General features: G+C 43.4%; 1 protein-coding gene across 3 annotated transcripts in view; it reads right to left on the bottom strand.

The window, feature by feature from the left end:
- Nucleotides 1-1,113: 1,113 nt before the first annotated feature.
- LOC135054680 (oocyte zinc finger protein XlCOF22-like) overlaps nt 1,114-16,982 on the bottom strand; it is a 112,694-nt gene continuing 96,825 nt past the window's right edge. For all 3 annotated transcript variants that reach the window (XM_063957936.1, XM_063957937.1, XM_063957935.1), the window contains exon 3: nt 1,114-4,097. In XM_063957936.1, the coding sequence (XP_063814006.1) occupies nt 1,875-4,091 (2,217 nt within the window). In that variant the 5' untranslated portion in view covers nt 4,092-4,097 and the 3' untranslated portion in view covers nt 1,114-1,874. The remainder of the gene's footprint in view (nt 4,098-16,982) is intronic.

Below are 16,982 nucleotides of genomic sequence, written 5' to 3'. Positions count from 1 at the left end.
TGAGATATAGTCCTCTGTATTCTGAATGACTAGGTCGCCACCTTTGCTGGCTTCCTTAATTATATTTTAATCTTTAATACGTCTTTTGAGGGCCGGTCTTTTAGATATGGAGAGATTATCTCTGATGCACTTACCATTTGTTTTATCACATACATTTTTGAAGTCCTTCATTGTAGTGGAATAAACTTTCTGTAAATGGAACCCTATGTTGTAAGGTGATAAAACTCATATGGTTTCTTAAATATATTAAGGTTAAGTCCCTTTATGTCGATGATTTTACTTCCGATCTCCCTCTGAATTTCCCTCATTTTCTGACAGAAGTGATTCCAATATTTCTAATAGTCCTATGTCGTTTGAATCTAGACAAATCAGAGAACTCTCTATTTTTTTTATGCTGTATAGATTTTAAAATGAAATGCCTTTCTACTGAGGGTTCGAACAAACCTATTTAAATCCACAAAAAGAGTGAAAAGAATCGGTCTCGCTTCTGGTGCAAATTTATGCAGAAGGGTTTATCTCGGTAGCTTAAAAATGCCTTTAGTGTTTAGTTCCTTCTTGCATTTTTGGTGGAATTTCCTTGTTCCTTCTTCTACTGCCTCTGAACCTTCCTCCTACTTTTTGGGGTGGATAGAGGCCTTCTGTTTTCTCTTATAGTGGTGTGTCAAGAAACTTTGGGTGAATAGTTCCTCCTCTCTATAAAATTAACCATAGAATATCTATCCTCATCACAATATCTCAAGATCGATCCCATTAAGTGGAAAATTTCCCATTAGGCAAGTGAGGCACGTGCCTAGGGGCGGCACTTGTTTGGGGGGCGGCCCTTGGATGCTTGTGTTGCTACGGTCAGCCCAAAAAGTACCAGTAACTGCTAAATATTCCACTGTACTGTACCGTACCATATGCTATCTTGAATGAAGTGTAAACAGGTAGAACATGCACATACTACCCCTGCAAGCTGTCCTACTTAGTAAATACTGTATGCATACATAATTAAAAAAAAATGTTGTAGTGGCTTTTTATTTATGTAAGTAAAACCTTTCTCACATTTTGCAGGAGAATATCATATGGTATATCACCTGCATGAGTATGTAAGAACTACAAATGCAGATACTATTTATTCCCATACTATATATTTTATTACTATTTACATGAAGATAAAATACACATAATGGTGCCATACCGGTAACTGTGACGGGGCTCTCACGTTTTGCAGACAGTTGGACACAGCAAGAAACCGCTGTAACAATACACTTTATACTATAAACATCCTCTGAGATTCCACTGTGGAAATAATTCTTCCCTATACCACAGAGGGGCTACTCTGCACAGCCGGGTCCCTAAAGGAACCTACAAATAATACAGATGTGTCCTTGTTCATTGTTGCTGTAACAGCCACTCTCCGTGCGCCAGGTCCCAGGAGACTCTGCTAGCGCCAGGCGTCTTTTACTTGGAAATGGAAAGTTGTAACGCGATACGAATAGGAGGCACCAGGAGACTGTGCAGATTAATTTGATATGTGACACTTGTAATGTATATCAGTGTGCGACTGAGTCTCTGAATCTGCTTACAAAGTGCTGCAATGTGCTTCATATACAGACTCAGTCGCACACAGATATACAAGTATCACATATCAAATTAGCACAGTCTCCTGTGCCTCCTAGTGACATTACATATCGACTAAGATGTAGTTTTGGTAGAGAAAGACGCCCACTGGTAGTATTGCTTTCTCCTGTACAGATTTTCCCAAACTCTTCTGAGATAAAGGAAAATCATTTACAACATTCAGAACAATTATAGTTTTTCTCCTGCGTGACTTGTTTATGTACTTTCTGATTTGACTTAGGACTGAAATTTTTCCCACTTTTGGAGCCATATCATGGTTTCTGCTCTATATGGATCTTCTGATGTGTTTTCAGATGTGAGCTACGGTTAAAACATTTCCCACACTCAGAACATGGAAATGGCCTCTCACCTGTGTGACTTCTCTGATGTTTAACAAGATTTGATTTTTGTGTAAAACATTTCCCACACTCAGAGCATGTATATGGCTTCACACCTGTGTGGATCTTCTGATGTCTTTTCAAAAGTGAGCCACAGTTAAAACATTTCCCACACTCAGAACATGGAAATGGCCTCTCACCTGTGTGACTTCTCTGATGTGTACCGAGTTCTGATTTATGTGAGAAACATTTCCCACATTCAGAGCATCTAAATGGCCCCTCACCTGTGTGACCTCTCTGATGTCTAACAAGATGTGCTTTACATGTAAACCGCTTCCCACACTCAAAACATGGAAATGGTTTCTCACCTGTGTGACTCCTCTCATGCAGAACAAGCTCTGATTTCCTTGTAAAACATTTTTCACACTCAGAGCATCTAAATGGCATCTCATCTGTGTGACTTATCTGATGCACAGTAAGATTTGATTTACATATAAAACGTTTACCACACTCAGAACATGGAAATGGCTTCTCACCTGTGTGAGTTCTCTGATGTGCAACAAGATCTGATTTCTGAGCAAAACATTTCCCACACTCAGAACACGGAAATGGCTTCTCACCTGTGTGAGTTCTCTGATGTCTAACAAGATTTGCTTTTAATGTGAAACATTTGTCACACTCCGAGCATGGAAATGGCTTCTCACCTGTGTGAGTTCTCTGATGGTTATTAAGCGATCCCTTACTAGAAAGACATTTTCCACATTCAGGGCAGGACCAAGATTTGTCTCTATTGGTATCTAGATTCTTTTTCCTCTGGTGTCGAAGATGACTGGACCTGTTCTTAACACATGTTTCACCTTTGGAAGAAGACCCTAGTTCCTCCTCAGCATGAGTAGATTTATATTGTGTGTGATCTATGGATGTATAAATGTCAGTGTGTGTGAGATTTCCTCCATTACATGAGATTGATTCCTCCTTAATATGAGTCAATGTATACTGTGTATGACCTGTGGGTATATACATGTCAGTGTGTGTGAGGTCTCCTCCATCATATGAGTCTGGTTCCTCCTTAATATGAGCAGATGTATACTGTGTATGATCTGTGGGTGTATACACGTCAGTATGTGTGAGGTCTCTTCCATTACATGAGACTGGTTCCTCCTTAATATGAGTTGATGTATATTGTGTATGACCTGTGGGTATATACATGTCAGTGTGTGTGAGGTCTCCTCCATCAAATGAGGCCAGTTCCTCCTTAATATGAGTAGATGTATACTGTGTATGATCCGTGGGTGTATACATGTCAGTGTGTGTGAGGTCTCCTCCATCGCATGAAACTGGTTCCTCCTTAATATGAGTAGATGTATACTGTGTACGATCTGTGGGTGTATACATGTCAGTGTGTGTGAGGTCTCCTCCATCGCATGAAACTGGTTCCTTCTTAATATGAGTAGATGTATACTGTGTATGACCTGTGGGTGCATACATGTCAGTGTGTGTGAGGTCTCCTTCATCACACGAGGCTGGTTCCTCCTTAATATGAGTAGATGTATACTGTGTATGACCTGTGGGTGTATACATGTCAGTGTGTGTGAGGTCTCCTCCATCGCATGAAACTGGTTCCTTCTTAATATGAGTAGATGTATACTGTGTATGACCTGTGGGTGTATACATGTCAGTGTGTCTGAGATCTCCTCCATCACATGAGGCTGGTTCCTCCTTAATATAAGTAGATGTATACTGTGTATGATCTGTGGGTGTATACATGTCAGTGTGTGTGAGGTCTCCTACATCACACAAGGCTGGTTCCTCCTTAATATGAGTAGATGTATACTGTGTATGATCTGTGGGTGTATACATGTCAGTGTGTGTGAGGTCTCCTCCATCACATGAGGCTGGTTCCTCCTTAATACGAGTAGATGTATACTGTGTATGATCTGTGGGTGTATACATGTCAGTGTGTGTGAGGTCTCTTCCATCACATGAGGCTGGTTTCTCCTTAATATGAGTAGCTGTATACTGTGTATGATCTGTAGGAGTATACATGTCAGTGTGTGTGAGATCTTCTCCGTCACATGAAACTGTCAGGATGTAGAAGATTTTCTTTATCACAAGGGATAGATTCTTTATTATGAACAGATGGATCTTCATGTAATTCTGTTGGGAAAAATGTATGTTGGTTATAAAATCAGGATTGTTTTGTACTCACCACATTATCTATTTCTGGCAATCCATTCAGGGTACACAGCTAACTATGGCTACAGAGGATGGGCAATTAAAATGGACACTAAACAGCTGAACTTACTAAACTGATGCTCCATCATATATTCACCTCCCATCTACAACAGGACCTCAGTTTGTTTGTTTTTATCACAGTTCTAATGAAGAAAAAATCAGGCAAAATGAAAAGGACAGAAACAAATGGAACACAACATATCAGAACACAGAATAGGGGACATATTTTACTGTGAGTAGAAAAAATAGGAATTTAATACCTACCGATAATTCCTTTTCTCGCAGTCCGTAGGGGATACTGGGATGGTATTAGTACCGTGGGGTATACATGTGGTCCATTGGAGCCATAACACTTTAAAAATCTTCAGTGCGTGCTGGCTCCTCCTCTCTATGCCCCTCCTACAGACTCAGTCTAGGAAAACTGTGCCCGAGGAGACAGACATACTTTGAGAGAAGGAAAATAGATAAGAACAGTGGTGAGTCAACGAACCAACACACAACAGTAATAAAGGATAGCACAACAACACAACACAACCACAACAGGAACAGCAACAGCAGACCCAATAAAGAACATACAACAAGGTATGCAGGAAACACGAAGCACAGAATGGGGAAGTCCCAAAGCTCCCAGAATGGGTGAGAGAGTGCTGAGACCCCTGCAAAATTGATTGACCAAACTGAAGGTCCTCAGTGGCCAAGGTATCGAACTTGTAGAACTTCACAAACATGTTCGAACCTGACCAAGTAGCTGCTCGGCACAACTGCAAAACTGAGACACCACGGGCAGCCGCCCAGGAAGAACCCACCGACCTAGTGGAGTGAGCCTGAATAGAACTCGATAGCGGCAAAGCTGCCAAAGAGTCAGCCTGTTGTAATGTCAGACGAATGAAAAGCCAACAACACTTTTGGCAAAGATTGTGGGCAAGTCCTGGACTCTGCCCTATCCTCGTGACATATCAAATAAGGGCTCTTGCAGGATAAGGCCCCCAATTCCGACACACACCTTGCAGAGGCCAATGACAGCAACATGACAGTCTTCCAAGTCAAATATTTCATGTTCACCCTGTGTAAAGGTTCAAACCATTCCGATTGGAGAAAGGTCAAGACCAAATTGAGATCCCATGGAGCCGTGGGAGGACAAAGGGTGGTTGAATTCAAAGGACACCTTATAAGAACGTCTGTACCTCCAGAATCACAGTCAACTGACTCTGGAAGAATATAGACAAGGCCGAGATCTGAACTGTGATGGAGCCTAACCATAGGCCCATATCCACATCTGCCTGCAGGAAGAGCAGGAAACCGCCAAGTTGAAAATCCACAGTAGAATACGGTCGACCTGCACAACAAGAAACATTTCTTCCAGATGCAGTAGTAATGCTTTGATGTGACCACCTTCAAGCTTGGATCATAGTAGAGACAACCCTGGAGGGAAGTCCTTTTCTGGCTAGAATCTCCCTTTCAACTTCTATGCTGTCAAACGTAGCCGCAGTAATTCTGGGTAGACGAACAATCCTTGCTGAAGATATCTGAGAAGCGGCAAAGGCCAGGGCTCTTTGAGGGACATGGCTAGGAGGCCCGCATACCAGGCCCGTTGAGGTTAATCCAGAGCAATCAGAACTGCATAAACGCATTCTCTTTTCAATTTTTTTTAGAACTCTGGGAATGAGAGGAATTGGAGGGAACAGATAGATGAACTGGTGAGTCCATGGCGCCGTCAGAGCGTCCACCGCTGCATCCTGCGGATCCCTCATCTTGGAACAGTAGAGACGCAGCTTCTTGTTGAGCCGAGAAGCCATCATGTCTATCAGTGGGCAGCCCCACCGTTGAACCAGCTGTTGAAACACACCTAAGGGATGAAGGCCCCATTCCACCGGATGTAGATTGTTTCTGCTGAGGAAGTCTGCTTACCAGTTGTCCACACACAGAATGAATATGGCCGACATGGCCCTGGCATTGCTTTCTGCCCAGAGGAGTATCCTGGACACCTCTCGAATTGCGGCCCTGCTTTTTGTTCCTCCTTGTCGGTTTATGTACGCCACCACCGTGGCGTTGTCCGACTGGACCTGTATGGCCTTATGTTGGAGGAGAGATGAGGCCTGGAGAAGGACATTGTTAATCGCCCTTCCAGAATGTTTATCAGAAGAGAAGACTTCTGAGGCGACCACCTTCCTTGGAATTGAGCCCCTTGGGTCACAGAACCCCAACCGCAGAGGCTTGCATCCATTGTCAACAAATTCCAAGACCAGGTTCCAAACTGTCGACCTTCCACTAGGTGGGAGATCTGCAACCACCACAATAGGGAAATCCTTGCCTTTGGTGAAAGGGATATCCTCTGTTGCATGTGTAGATACGACCCCGACCATATGTCCAGTAGATCCAGTTGGAATGGACGGGCATGAAATCTTCCATACTGAATTTCCTCGTAGGAGGCCACCATCTTTTGCCTAGTAGGCAGATGCAAAGATGCACCGATATCTTGTGGGGCTTCAGCACTGAGCGGACCATAGCCTGAATTGTCAAGGCTTTGTCCATCGGAAGAAATACTTTCTGAAACACAGTGTCCAGTATCATCCCCAGGAATTGAAGTACCTGCAACGGTTTCCAGGTGTGATTTTTAAAGATTTAGAATCCACCCGTGGTTCGTAGTCAAGTCGATGCTTTCCAACAGTTGCTCCCTGGACACAGCTTTTATGAGATCGTCCAAGTAAGGGACAATGTTCACTCCCATCACACAGAGCTGTAGCATCATCGTCGCCATAACTTTTGTGAATACCCTCGGTGCCGTGGAGAGGCCAAAGGGCAAGGCCCGAAACTGGAAGTGGCGGTCCTGTAACGCAAATCTGAGATAAGCTGCAGCGAGCGATCGGGTTGGAATGACCCCCAGTATCCCAAGCCGTGCAAAAAGAGGGGGTATCAGTATCTGATAGACCTTGGAAATTACACGAGAAGGGGCCGAAATCTGTGTACAGAGTTTCTCAAAAGGGGTGAGTTCCCTGTTGAGATTTAGGTAATTTCCCTGTGATTGGACAAAATGGCGGAGTTGCAGGTAGAACCAAAAGTCCTTGAGGGGGTACATTTTCCAAATCGCATAGATCTGAAAAGGATCAAAGCGGGCCTTGATTATATATCTGATGTGCACATTCTAGTCCAATATTTTTCTGCTTGGCAGCTATCTCCCCAGACAACCCTGGAGAAAATGTAGGGTTACCAAGGATGGGCATGAGAGGGGACTTATTGGTTGTAAGGGCATATTTAGACCTAATCGATTTCCAAATATCTAGAGTAGGGCCCACTGTGGGGTGCACGATTATCTCGATTTTGGGGAGCCATGGAATGTATCTGAGGTTCTTTTGTGTTGTGCAAGATATGAGCGTTACCCTGTTTCCTATTTGATTCCGGGCGTGTCCAGTCTAGGATCCTATAAAGTACGGAGGCCTGGTAATAGGCTGAGATCAAGGGTAATTGTTGGCCCCCTTGTGATTTACTTCTAGATAGGTACTTGTGTTTGAATCTGGGTATCCTCCTCCCCAGACAAAGTGACTGTTTCTTGATAGATACTCATAAGGCAATCAATGAAGAAGTTGAAAGGAAATTGTCTGGAAGATATACAACAGTCTGGGTAATACATTCATTTTAATTATGTTCATGCGGCCGAGCCATGAAAATCTCTGCGTGAGCCACTGTGCCATCTCATGTTTAATCATTCTCAGTAAAGGGTCATGCTTGATGGTAGTTGTTCGCTGGAGGGAAGAGGGAATTAGTACTCCTAGGTATTTGACATGTGATGGGTGCCACTGAAAGGGGAAGGAAGCTTTTAGGGCTGAAGTTACCCTTGTCGAGAGGGATCTATTTAGGGCCGTGGATTTGGTAAAATTGATTTTAAATTAGATAGCTTACTAAATTGGTCAAATTCCTTCATAAGATTTGGAAGGGAGGTCGTCAGGTTTGTCAGGATTGCGAAGCAAACAGGGCTAAGCGATGGTCTACATTTCCGACCTGCAGGCCCGAAATAGTTGGATTCTGTCTGATCGACCGTGCTAGGGCTTCCATGCCCAGGACAAATAACAAGGGCGAGAGTGGACACCCCTGCCGGGTTCTGTTGGATATTTTTATGGGGTCAGACAGGGTCCCATTAACCATAACCTGTGACGTTGGAGCCCGATAGAGTGCAAGTATTTTTTTAAGGAACGTGTCACCAAGACCTAGTTTCCATAATATTGCCTCCATAAAGGCAGTCTACGCGCTCAAATGCCTTCTCGGCATCAGTAGAGAGAAACATCATTGGGGAGTGATTAGCTTGAGCATGCGCTATTAAGTCAAACACCCTAATGGTGTTGTCTCTTGCTTCCCTACCTGGCACAAAGCCGACTTGGTCGGGGTGAACAATCTCTGACAGGAGTGGGCAAGTTTGGCGTATAGTTTGATGTCTACGTTTAATAATGAGATGGGTCTGTAGTTAGACGGGAGTGAGGGGAGATTGGCTAGAGAAAGGGGTCTCCATTGAGACTGCACTGCAGGCCCGCAGAAGGAGTGGTATAAGTTTCTCTTTAAATGCCTTATAAAAGATTATTGGAAAACCATCTGGTCCCGCGCTCTTGCCAGCTTGGAGGTCCCTATGGCTGTGATCAACTCCTTTTCTGTAAAAGGGGCTTCTGGCGCCCAGGTCACCTCTAAAGGAAGACTAGGGAAAGAAACCGTATGCAGGAAGTTTTCTAGCTCTAGTTTATGAGCTGCGAGGGCTGCAGGCGAGCATTTTATCGACAGGTTATATAAGTCTGTATAATATTTGTGAAATATGGCTGCTATGTCCTTGTTCCTAGCATGTAGTTTGCCATTAGAGTCTTTCAGTTTCGTTATAAATGTGAGAGACCTCTGTGCTCTGAGTGCCCGAGCCAATAACTTCCCTGGCTTATTACCCCACCTGTGTTATTTGCCATTAGAGTCTTTCAGTTTCGTTATAAATGTGAGAGACCTCTGTGCTCTGAGTGCCCGAGCCAATAACTTCCCTGGCTTATTACCCCACCTGTGTTATTTATGACGGCATCATCTGAAGGCTCGACAGGTACCATCAAGTAATTTATTTAAAGAAGCCCGTGCCTTTTGAAGTTCCACCAGTGTATCGTGTGCGAGAGAAGCTTTATGAGTTTGTTCCAATGTCTGTAGTTTGGCTGGCAGAGCTAAATGGGACTCATATCTATACACCCATCTGAATGCATTTACCCCTTAAAACACACTTATGGGCTTCCCAAATAGTTACCGGAGAACAGTCCTCTGTAGTGTTTAGGGAAATATACTCATCTATAGGCGGGGTCCCGGAGGAGCTGCTCATTAAACCGCTATTGCAACTGCGCCGGTAGCGAACTTTGTAAAGACAGCGTAAGTGTGATAGGGGAGTGGTCCGAGCCTACTATTTGGCCAATGGTAGCGTCTAACAACATATCCAAGTGTCTGTGGCTCACGCAGAGATAGTCAATTTGAGAATATGAGTTGTGGGGGTTCGAATAGAAGGTAAAGTCCCTGTCGGCTGGGTGGAGGAGACGCCATGAATCCACCAATTGGAAATCGTGTAACATCGACCTAAAATGTCTAGCCTGTTTCAGCGAGGTCCTAAATGTACCAGCTGAGGAGTCAATCGCTGGTTCTAGTGTCCAATAAAAATCCCCTCCCACTATCAAGACACCCTCTATGCAATCCTCGATGGATTCCAGGCTACATCTGAAAAACTGTATCTGGTTTTGGTTAGGAAAGTAAAGATTAACAAACGGAAACACCTGTTGATCTATGGTGGCTTTAATCATCAACCCTCTACCGTCCCCTATCGATCTTTCCGTTACTTCTCTGATTCTAAGGTGTTTAGCAAATAGGATAGCTGTCCCCCTGAGTTCGCGCCAGAATAGTCATTAAAAAAGCCTACTGGGAAATGACGGGAGCAGAGACCTGGAGACGCCCCTTGTTCAAATGTGTTTCTTGAAGAAACACCACTTCTGCTCTGTGTATAGTGTGTGCAATAGCCGCGATATCTTCTCAGGTATGTTTAAACCCTTTACATTATTAGACAAGATTTTCAGCTTCCCCATATTTGTATAATGTAGGTGTCATCAGTATAGTGATATAGCTCCTGTCCCATATTGGGCCCATAACCAATGGTATCGTCGATGGTACCTGAATGGATAAGGTGAGGGAGGGGAGGACAAGGAAAACACAGAAGGGAAACAAAAACAAGTATATGTAGGTCTGGACATTTGTTAGTAAACATAGCAGACAAAGTGAACTGACAATCCGACCCGTTACGATCAGCAAATGCATAGCAGGAAAGCAAAAATGTCACCAGTGCTAATATGAAATAATTATAGTCTGTATTTAGAGCCATAGGGGTATATGCAATTGCAGTCGAATTGCCGTAAAGGTCGAAAAACGGGGTATTTTTGACAAAAAAAAACATGTCGAATTGGATTCGACAATGCAATACAGTACTTTTCGACAAAAAAACGGACGTTTCAGATTCGACTTTTTGCAATTCGACATTTTAAAAATTCAACAGGTCTGCAGTGGTAAAAATGCGGCTTTTCAACAACAGTATATTCAATTGAAGAATGTCGATTCGACAACAGTGCTGTTCGACAGTAATTTCGTCAATTTCATTCCGCCTCACTTTGCTGGCGGAATCTAATAAAAAACTTTAAAAACATGTTTTTTTTGTGTTTTTTTATTGCTAATAGCATATCTATTTATATTAGAAGGGATTATCTACTTGGTTTGTCTATTAGGAGACACAAGTATTATTTATATATGTTTTAAAAGAATTTCTTTTTTTTAACTGACTAATAAAGAGAGCATGGTTTTCAGTGGGAAGGGGAGGGAATGGGTTAAAATCTAGAAAAAAAATTAGTGGGGTCCCCCTCCTAAGCATAACCAGCCTCGGGCTCTTTGAGCCGATCCTGGTTGTAAAACTACGGGGGGGAAATTGACAGGGGATCCCCCGTATTTTATAACCAGCACTAGGCTCTGCGTCCGGTCCTGGTGCAAAAAATACGGGGGACAAAAGACTTAGGGGTCCACCGTATTTTAAACACCAGCATCGGGCTCCACTAGCTGGAGAGATAATGCCACAGCCGGGGGACACTTTTATATCGGTCCCTGCGGTCGTGGCATTAAATCCCCAACTAGTCACCCCTGGCCGGGGTACCCTGGAGGAGTGGGGACCCCTTAAATCAAGGGGTCCCCCCCCCTCCAGCCACCCAAGGGCCAGGGGTGAAGCCCGAGGCTGTCCCCCATATCCATGGGCTGCGGATGGGGGGCTGATAGCCTTGTGATAAATAAAAGAATTTTGTTTTTTTGCAGCAGAACTACAAGTCCCAGCAAGCCTCCCCCCAAGCTGGTACTTGGAGAACCACAAGTACCAGCATGCAGGGGGAAACGAGCCCGCTGGTACCTGTACTTCTACTGCAAAAAATACCCAAATAAAAACAGTACACGCACACCGTGATAGTAAAACTTTATTACATACAGTCTGGCCAGGTCCGGATACAAGCAAGGGCCCTACTGTAGAAGGTCTTGTCGCTGAGGAAGCAGAAGGGGACGCTCTGCCGAGAGTCCCTGTAGGTATGAGAACCAGTGATGTCTGTGTCATGTTGGAGTGATCAGAATTAGAATTCCTCCTTCTTGTTTGAACTTCCGAAGGACCCTGGGCAGTAGTGACACTGGAGGGAATATGTAAGGCAGATGAAAGATCCACGGGACTGCCAATGCATCCACGAACCCTGAGGATCCCTGGTTTATGATCTGAAGACTTGAACCTTGTGATTGTGTCGAGACGCCATGAGGTCCACGTCTGGAAGGCTCCGTCTGTCTACCAGGACCTGGAAGACTTTGGAATGAAGACCCCGATCTCCAGAGTGAACGTCCCGTCAACTGATTCCCAGTTTAGGACGCCTGGAATGAACACTGCCGATATGGACGTTAGATGGCGTTACGCCCATTGAAGGATCTTGGATACTTCCAATATTGCCATCCGGTTTCGGGTACTGCCTTGATGATTGATGTAGATCACCGTGGTGGCATTGTCTGATTGTACTTGAACATGCCTGTTCTGTACCAGTGGAAGAGCCAGAGGCAGGGCATTGAACACTGCTTTTATTTCCGGAATGTTGATGTGAAGCAGGGATTCTTCCCTGGTCCAACAACCCTGAAAGAAGTGTGCTCGGTCACCACTCCCCAACCCCGAAGACTGGCGTCTATTGTTAGTAGGACCCAGTTGGGGATTCATAATGGACGGCCCATGCTCAATTTCTGGTCCTGCAGCCACCAGGACAGCGACCAGCGAATCTCCGGAGTCAAGGAGATCACCTGAGATCTGATCTGATGAGGTAGGCCGTTCCACTTGGATAGGAACAAATGTTGTAGAGGGCGGGAATGAAACTGATTGTACTCTATCATGTCGAAGGACGACACCATCTGTATCCTATATACACGCATCACGCATCTGTATCCTATACACACACGCATCATACATCTGTCTCCTATATACACATACTCATGATACATCTGTATCCTATATACACACACATCTGTATCCTATACACACACGCATCATAAATCTGTATCCTATACATACACATCATACATCTGTATCCTATACACACACGCTTCATACATCTGTATCCTATACACACGCATCATACATCTGTATCCTACACAAACGCATCATACATCTGTATCCTATACACACACGCATCTTACATCTGTATCTTATATACACACACACACGCATCATACCTATGTATCCTAGACACACGCATCATACATCTGTATCCTACACACACACACGCATCATACATCTGTATCCTATACACACTTCATAAATCTGTATCCTATACACACACACATCATACATCTGTATCCTATACACACACGCATCACACATCTGTCTCCTATATACACACACATCACACATCTGTCTCCTATATACACACACATCTGTCTCCTATATACACACACACTCATGATACATCTGTATCCTATACACACACACACGCATCACACATCTGTATCCTATACACACATGCATCATACATCTGTCTCCTATACACACATGCATCATACATATGTATCATATATACATGCATCATACATCTGTATCCTATACACACGCATCATACATCTGTCTCCTATACACACGCATCATACATCTGTATCCTATACACACACATTATACATCTGTATCCTATACACACACATCATACATCTGTATCCTACACACACACGCATCATACATCTGTCTCCTATACACACACATCATACATCTGTATCCTATACACACACGCATCACACAACTGTCTCCTATACACACACACATGTCTCCTATATACACACACTCGATACATCTGTATCCTATACACACACGCATCACACATCTGTATCCTATACACACATGAATCATACATCTGTATCCTATACACATTCATAAATCTGAATCCTATACACACACTCATCATACATCTGTCTCATACACACACGCATCATACATCTGTATCCTATACACACACGCATCATACATCTGTATCCTATACACACACACGCATCATACATCTGTATCCTATACACACACATCATACATCTGTCTCCTATACACACACGCATCATACATCTGTATCCTATCCTATACACACGCATCATACATCTGTATCCTATATACACACATCGGCCCTCATTCCGAGTTGTTCGCTCGCAAGCTGCTTTTAGCAGCATTGCACACGCTAAGCCGCCGCCTACTGGGAGTGAATCTTAGCTTAGCAAAATTGCGAACGAAAGATTCTCAAAATTGCGAATAGAAATTTCTTTGCAGTTTCTGAGTAGCTCGGGACTTACTCTGCCACTGCGATCAGTTCAGTCAGTTTCGTTCCTGGTTTGACGTCACAAACACACCCAGCGTTCGCCCAGACACTCCTCCGTTTCTCCAGCCACTCCCGCGTTTTCCCCAGAAACGGTAGCGTTTTTTCACACACTCCCATAAAACGGCCAGTTTCCGCCCAGAAACACCCACTTCCTGTCAATCACACTCCGATCACTAGAACGAAGAAAAAACCTTGTAATGCCGTGAGTAAAATACCTAACTTCTTAGCAAATTTACTTGGTGCAGTCGCAGTGCGAACATTGCGCATGCGCAATTAGCGGAAAATCGCTGCGATGCGAAGAAAATTACCGAGCGAACAACTCGGAATGACCACCATCATACATCTGTAACCTATACACACACGCATCATACATCTGTATCCTACACACACACACGCATCATACATCGGTCTCCTATACACACTTCATAAATCTGTATCCTAGACACACACACACACATCACACATCTGTCTCCTATATACACACACTCATGATCCATCTGTATCCTATACACACACGCATCACACATCTGTATCCTATACACACATGCATCATACATCTGAATCCCATACACATTCATAAATCTGAATCCTATACACACACGCATCATACATCTGTCTCATACACACACGCATCATACATCTGTATCCTATATACACACATCAAACATCTGTATCCTATACACACACACGCATCATACATCTGTATCCTATACACACACGCATCATACATCTGTATCCTATACGCACACACGCATCATACATCTGTATCCTATACACACACACATCATACATCTGTCTCCTATACACACACGCATCATACATCTGTATCCTATACACACGCATCATACATCTGTATCCTATACACACACATCATACATCTGTATCCTATACACACACGCATCATACATCTGTATCCTATACGCACACACACATCATACATCTGTATCCTATACACACACACATCATACATCTGTCTCCTATACACACACACGCATCATACATCTGTATCCTATACACACGCATCATACATCTGTATCCTATACACACACATCATACATCTGTATCCTATACACACACGCATCATACATCTGTATCCTACACACACATGCATCATACATCTGTCTCCTGTACACACTTCATATATCTGTATCCTACACACACACACACACACACACACATCTGTATCCTATACACACACGCATCACACATCTGTATCCTATACACACATGCATCATACATCTGAATCCCATGCACATTCATAAATCTGAATCCTATACACACGCATCATACATCTGTATCCTATATACACACATCATACATCTGTATCCTATACACACACGCATCATACATCTGTATCCTATACACACAACACACATCATACATCTGTATCCTATACACACACGCATCACACATGTCTCCTATATGCACACACATCTGTCTCCTATATACACACACTCATGATACATCTGTATCCTATACACACACACATCTGTATCCTATACACACACACGCATCACACATCTGTATCCTATACACACATGCATCATACATCTGTATCCTATACACACTTCATAAATCTGTATCCTATACACACACACACACACACACACACATCATACATCTGTATCCTATACACACATGCATCACACATCTGTCTCCTATAAACACACACTCATGATACATCTGTATCCTATACACACATGCATCACACATGTCTCCTATATACACACACTCATGATACATCTGTATCCTATACACACATGCATCATACATCTGTATCCTACACACATTCATAAATCTGAATCCTATACACACATGCATCATACATCTGTCTCCTATACACACACACACATCATACATCAGTATCCTATACACACAACACACATATCATACATCTGTATCCTATACACACACGCATCACACATGTCTCCTATATGCACACACACATCATACATCAGTATCCTTTACACACACGCATCACACATCTGTATCCTATACACACATGCATCATACATCTGTATCCTATACACATTCATAAATCTGAATCTTATACACACACGCATCATACATCTGTCTCCTATACACACACGCATCATAAATCTGTATCCTATACACACTAGAGATGAGCGGGTTCGGTTCCTCGGAATCCGAACTTCATGTTTTTTTACACGGGTCCGAGCGACTCGGATCTTCCCGCCTTGCTCGGTTAACCCGAGCGCACCCGAACGTCATCATCCCGCTGTCGGATTCTCGCGAGGCTCGGATTCTATCGCGAGACTCGGATTCTATATAAGGAGCCGCGCGTCGCCGCCATTTTCACAAGTGCATTGAGATTCATAGGGAGAGGACGTGGCTGGCGTCCTCTCCGTTTATAGAGAAGAGAGTGAGACAGTAGAGAGAGACACAGTAGTAATTTTGGGGAGCATTAGGAGGAGTACTAGTTACTTGCTGAAGTGATAGATAGTGTGACTGTATATTATCTGACTTGTGGGGGAGACACTGACAGTGGGGAGCAGTTAGAGTCTGAGAGCAGGACTCAGGAGTACATATAACGTACAGTGCACACTTTTGCTGCCAGAGTGCCACACTGCCATTGTGACCACACTGTGACCACCAGTATAATATATATTGTGATTGTCTGCTTAGGAGTACTACTTGCAAGTTGCTGATAGTGTGACCAGTGACCTGACCACCAGTCACCACCAGTTTAATATATATATATATATATATATATATATATATATAATTGTATATAATATATATATAATATTGTATACCACCTACCCGTGGTTTTTTTTTTTTTTTGCTTTCTTCTTTATACATACTACTATAGTAGCTTACTGTAGCAGTCTGCGGTGCTGCTGAGCTGACTGTGTCCAGCAGGTCCGTCATCAGTCATTACATAAATATATCT

Source organism: Pseudophryne corroboree, chromosome 3 (assembly GCF_028390025.1).
Source record: "Pseudophryne corroboree isolate aPseCor3 chromosome 3, aPseCor3.hap2, whole genome shotgun sequence".
In the NCBI taxonomy this organism is placed as follows: domain Eukaryota; kingdom Metazoa; phylum Chordata; class Amphibia; order Anura; family Myobatrachidae; genus Pseudophryne; species Pseudophryne corroboree.
This window is presented reverse-complemented; position numbering and strand designations above follow the sequence as displayed.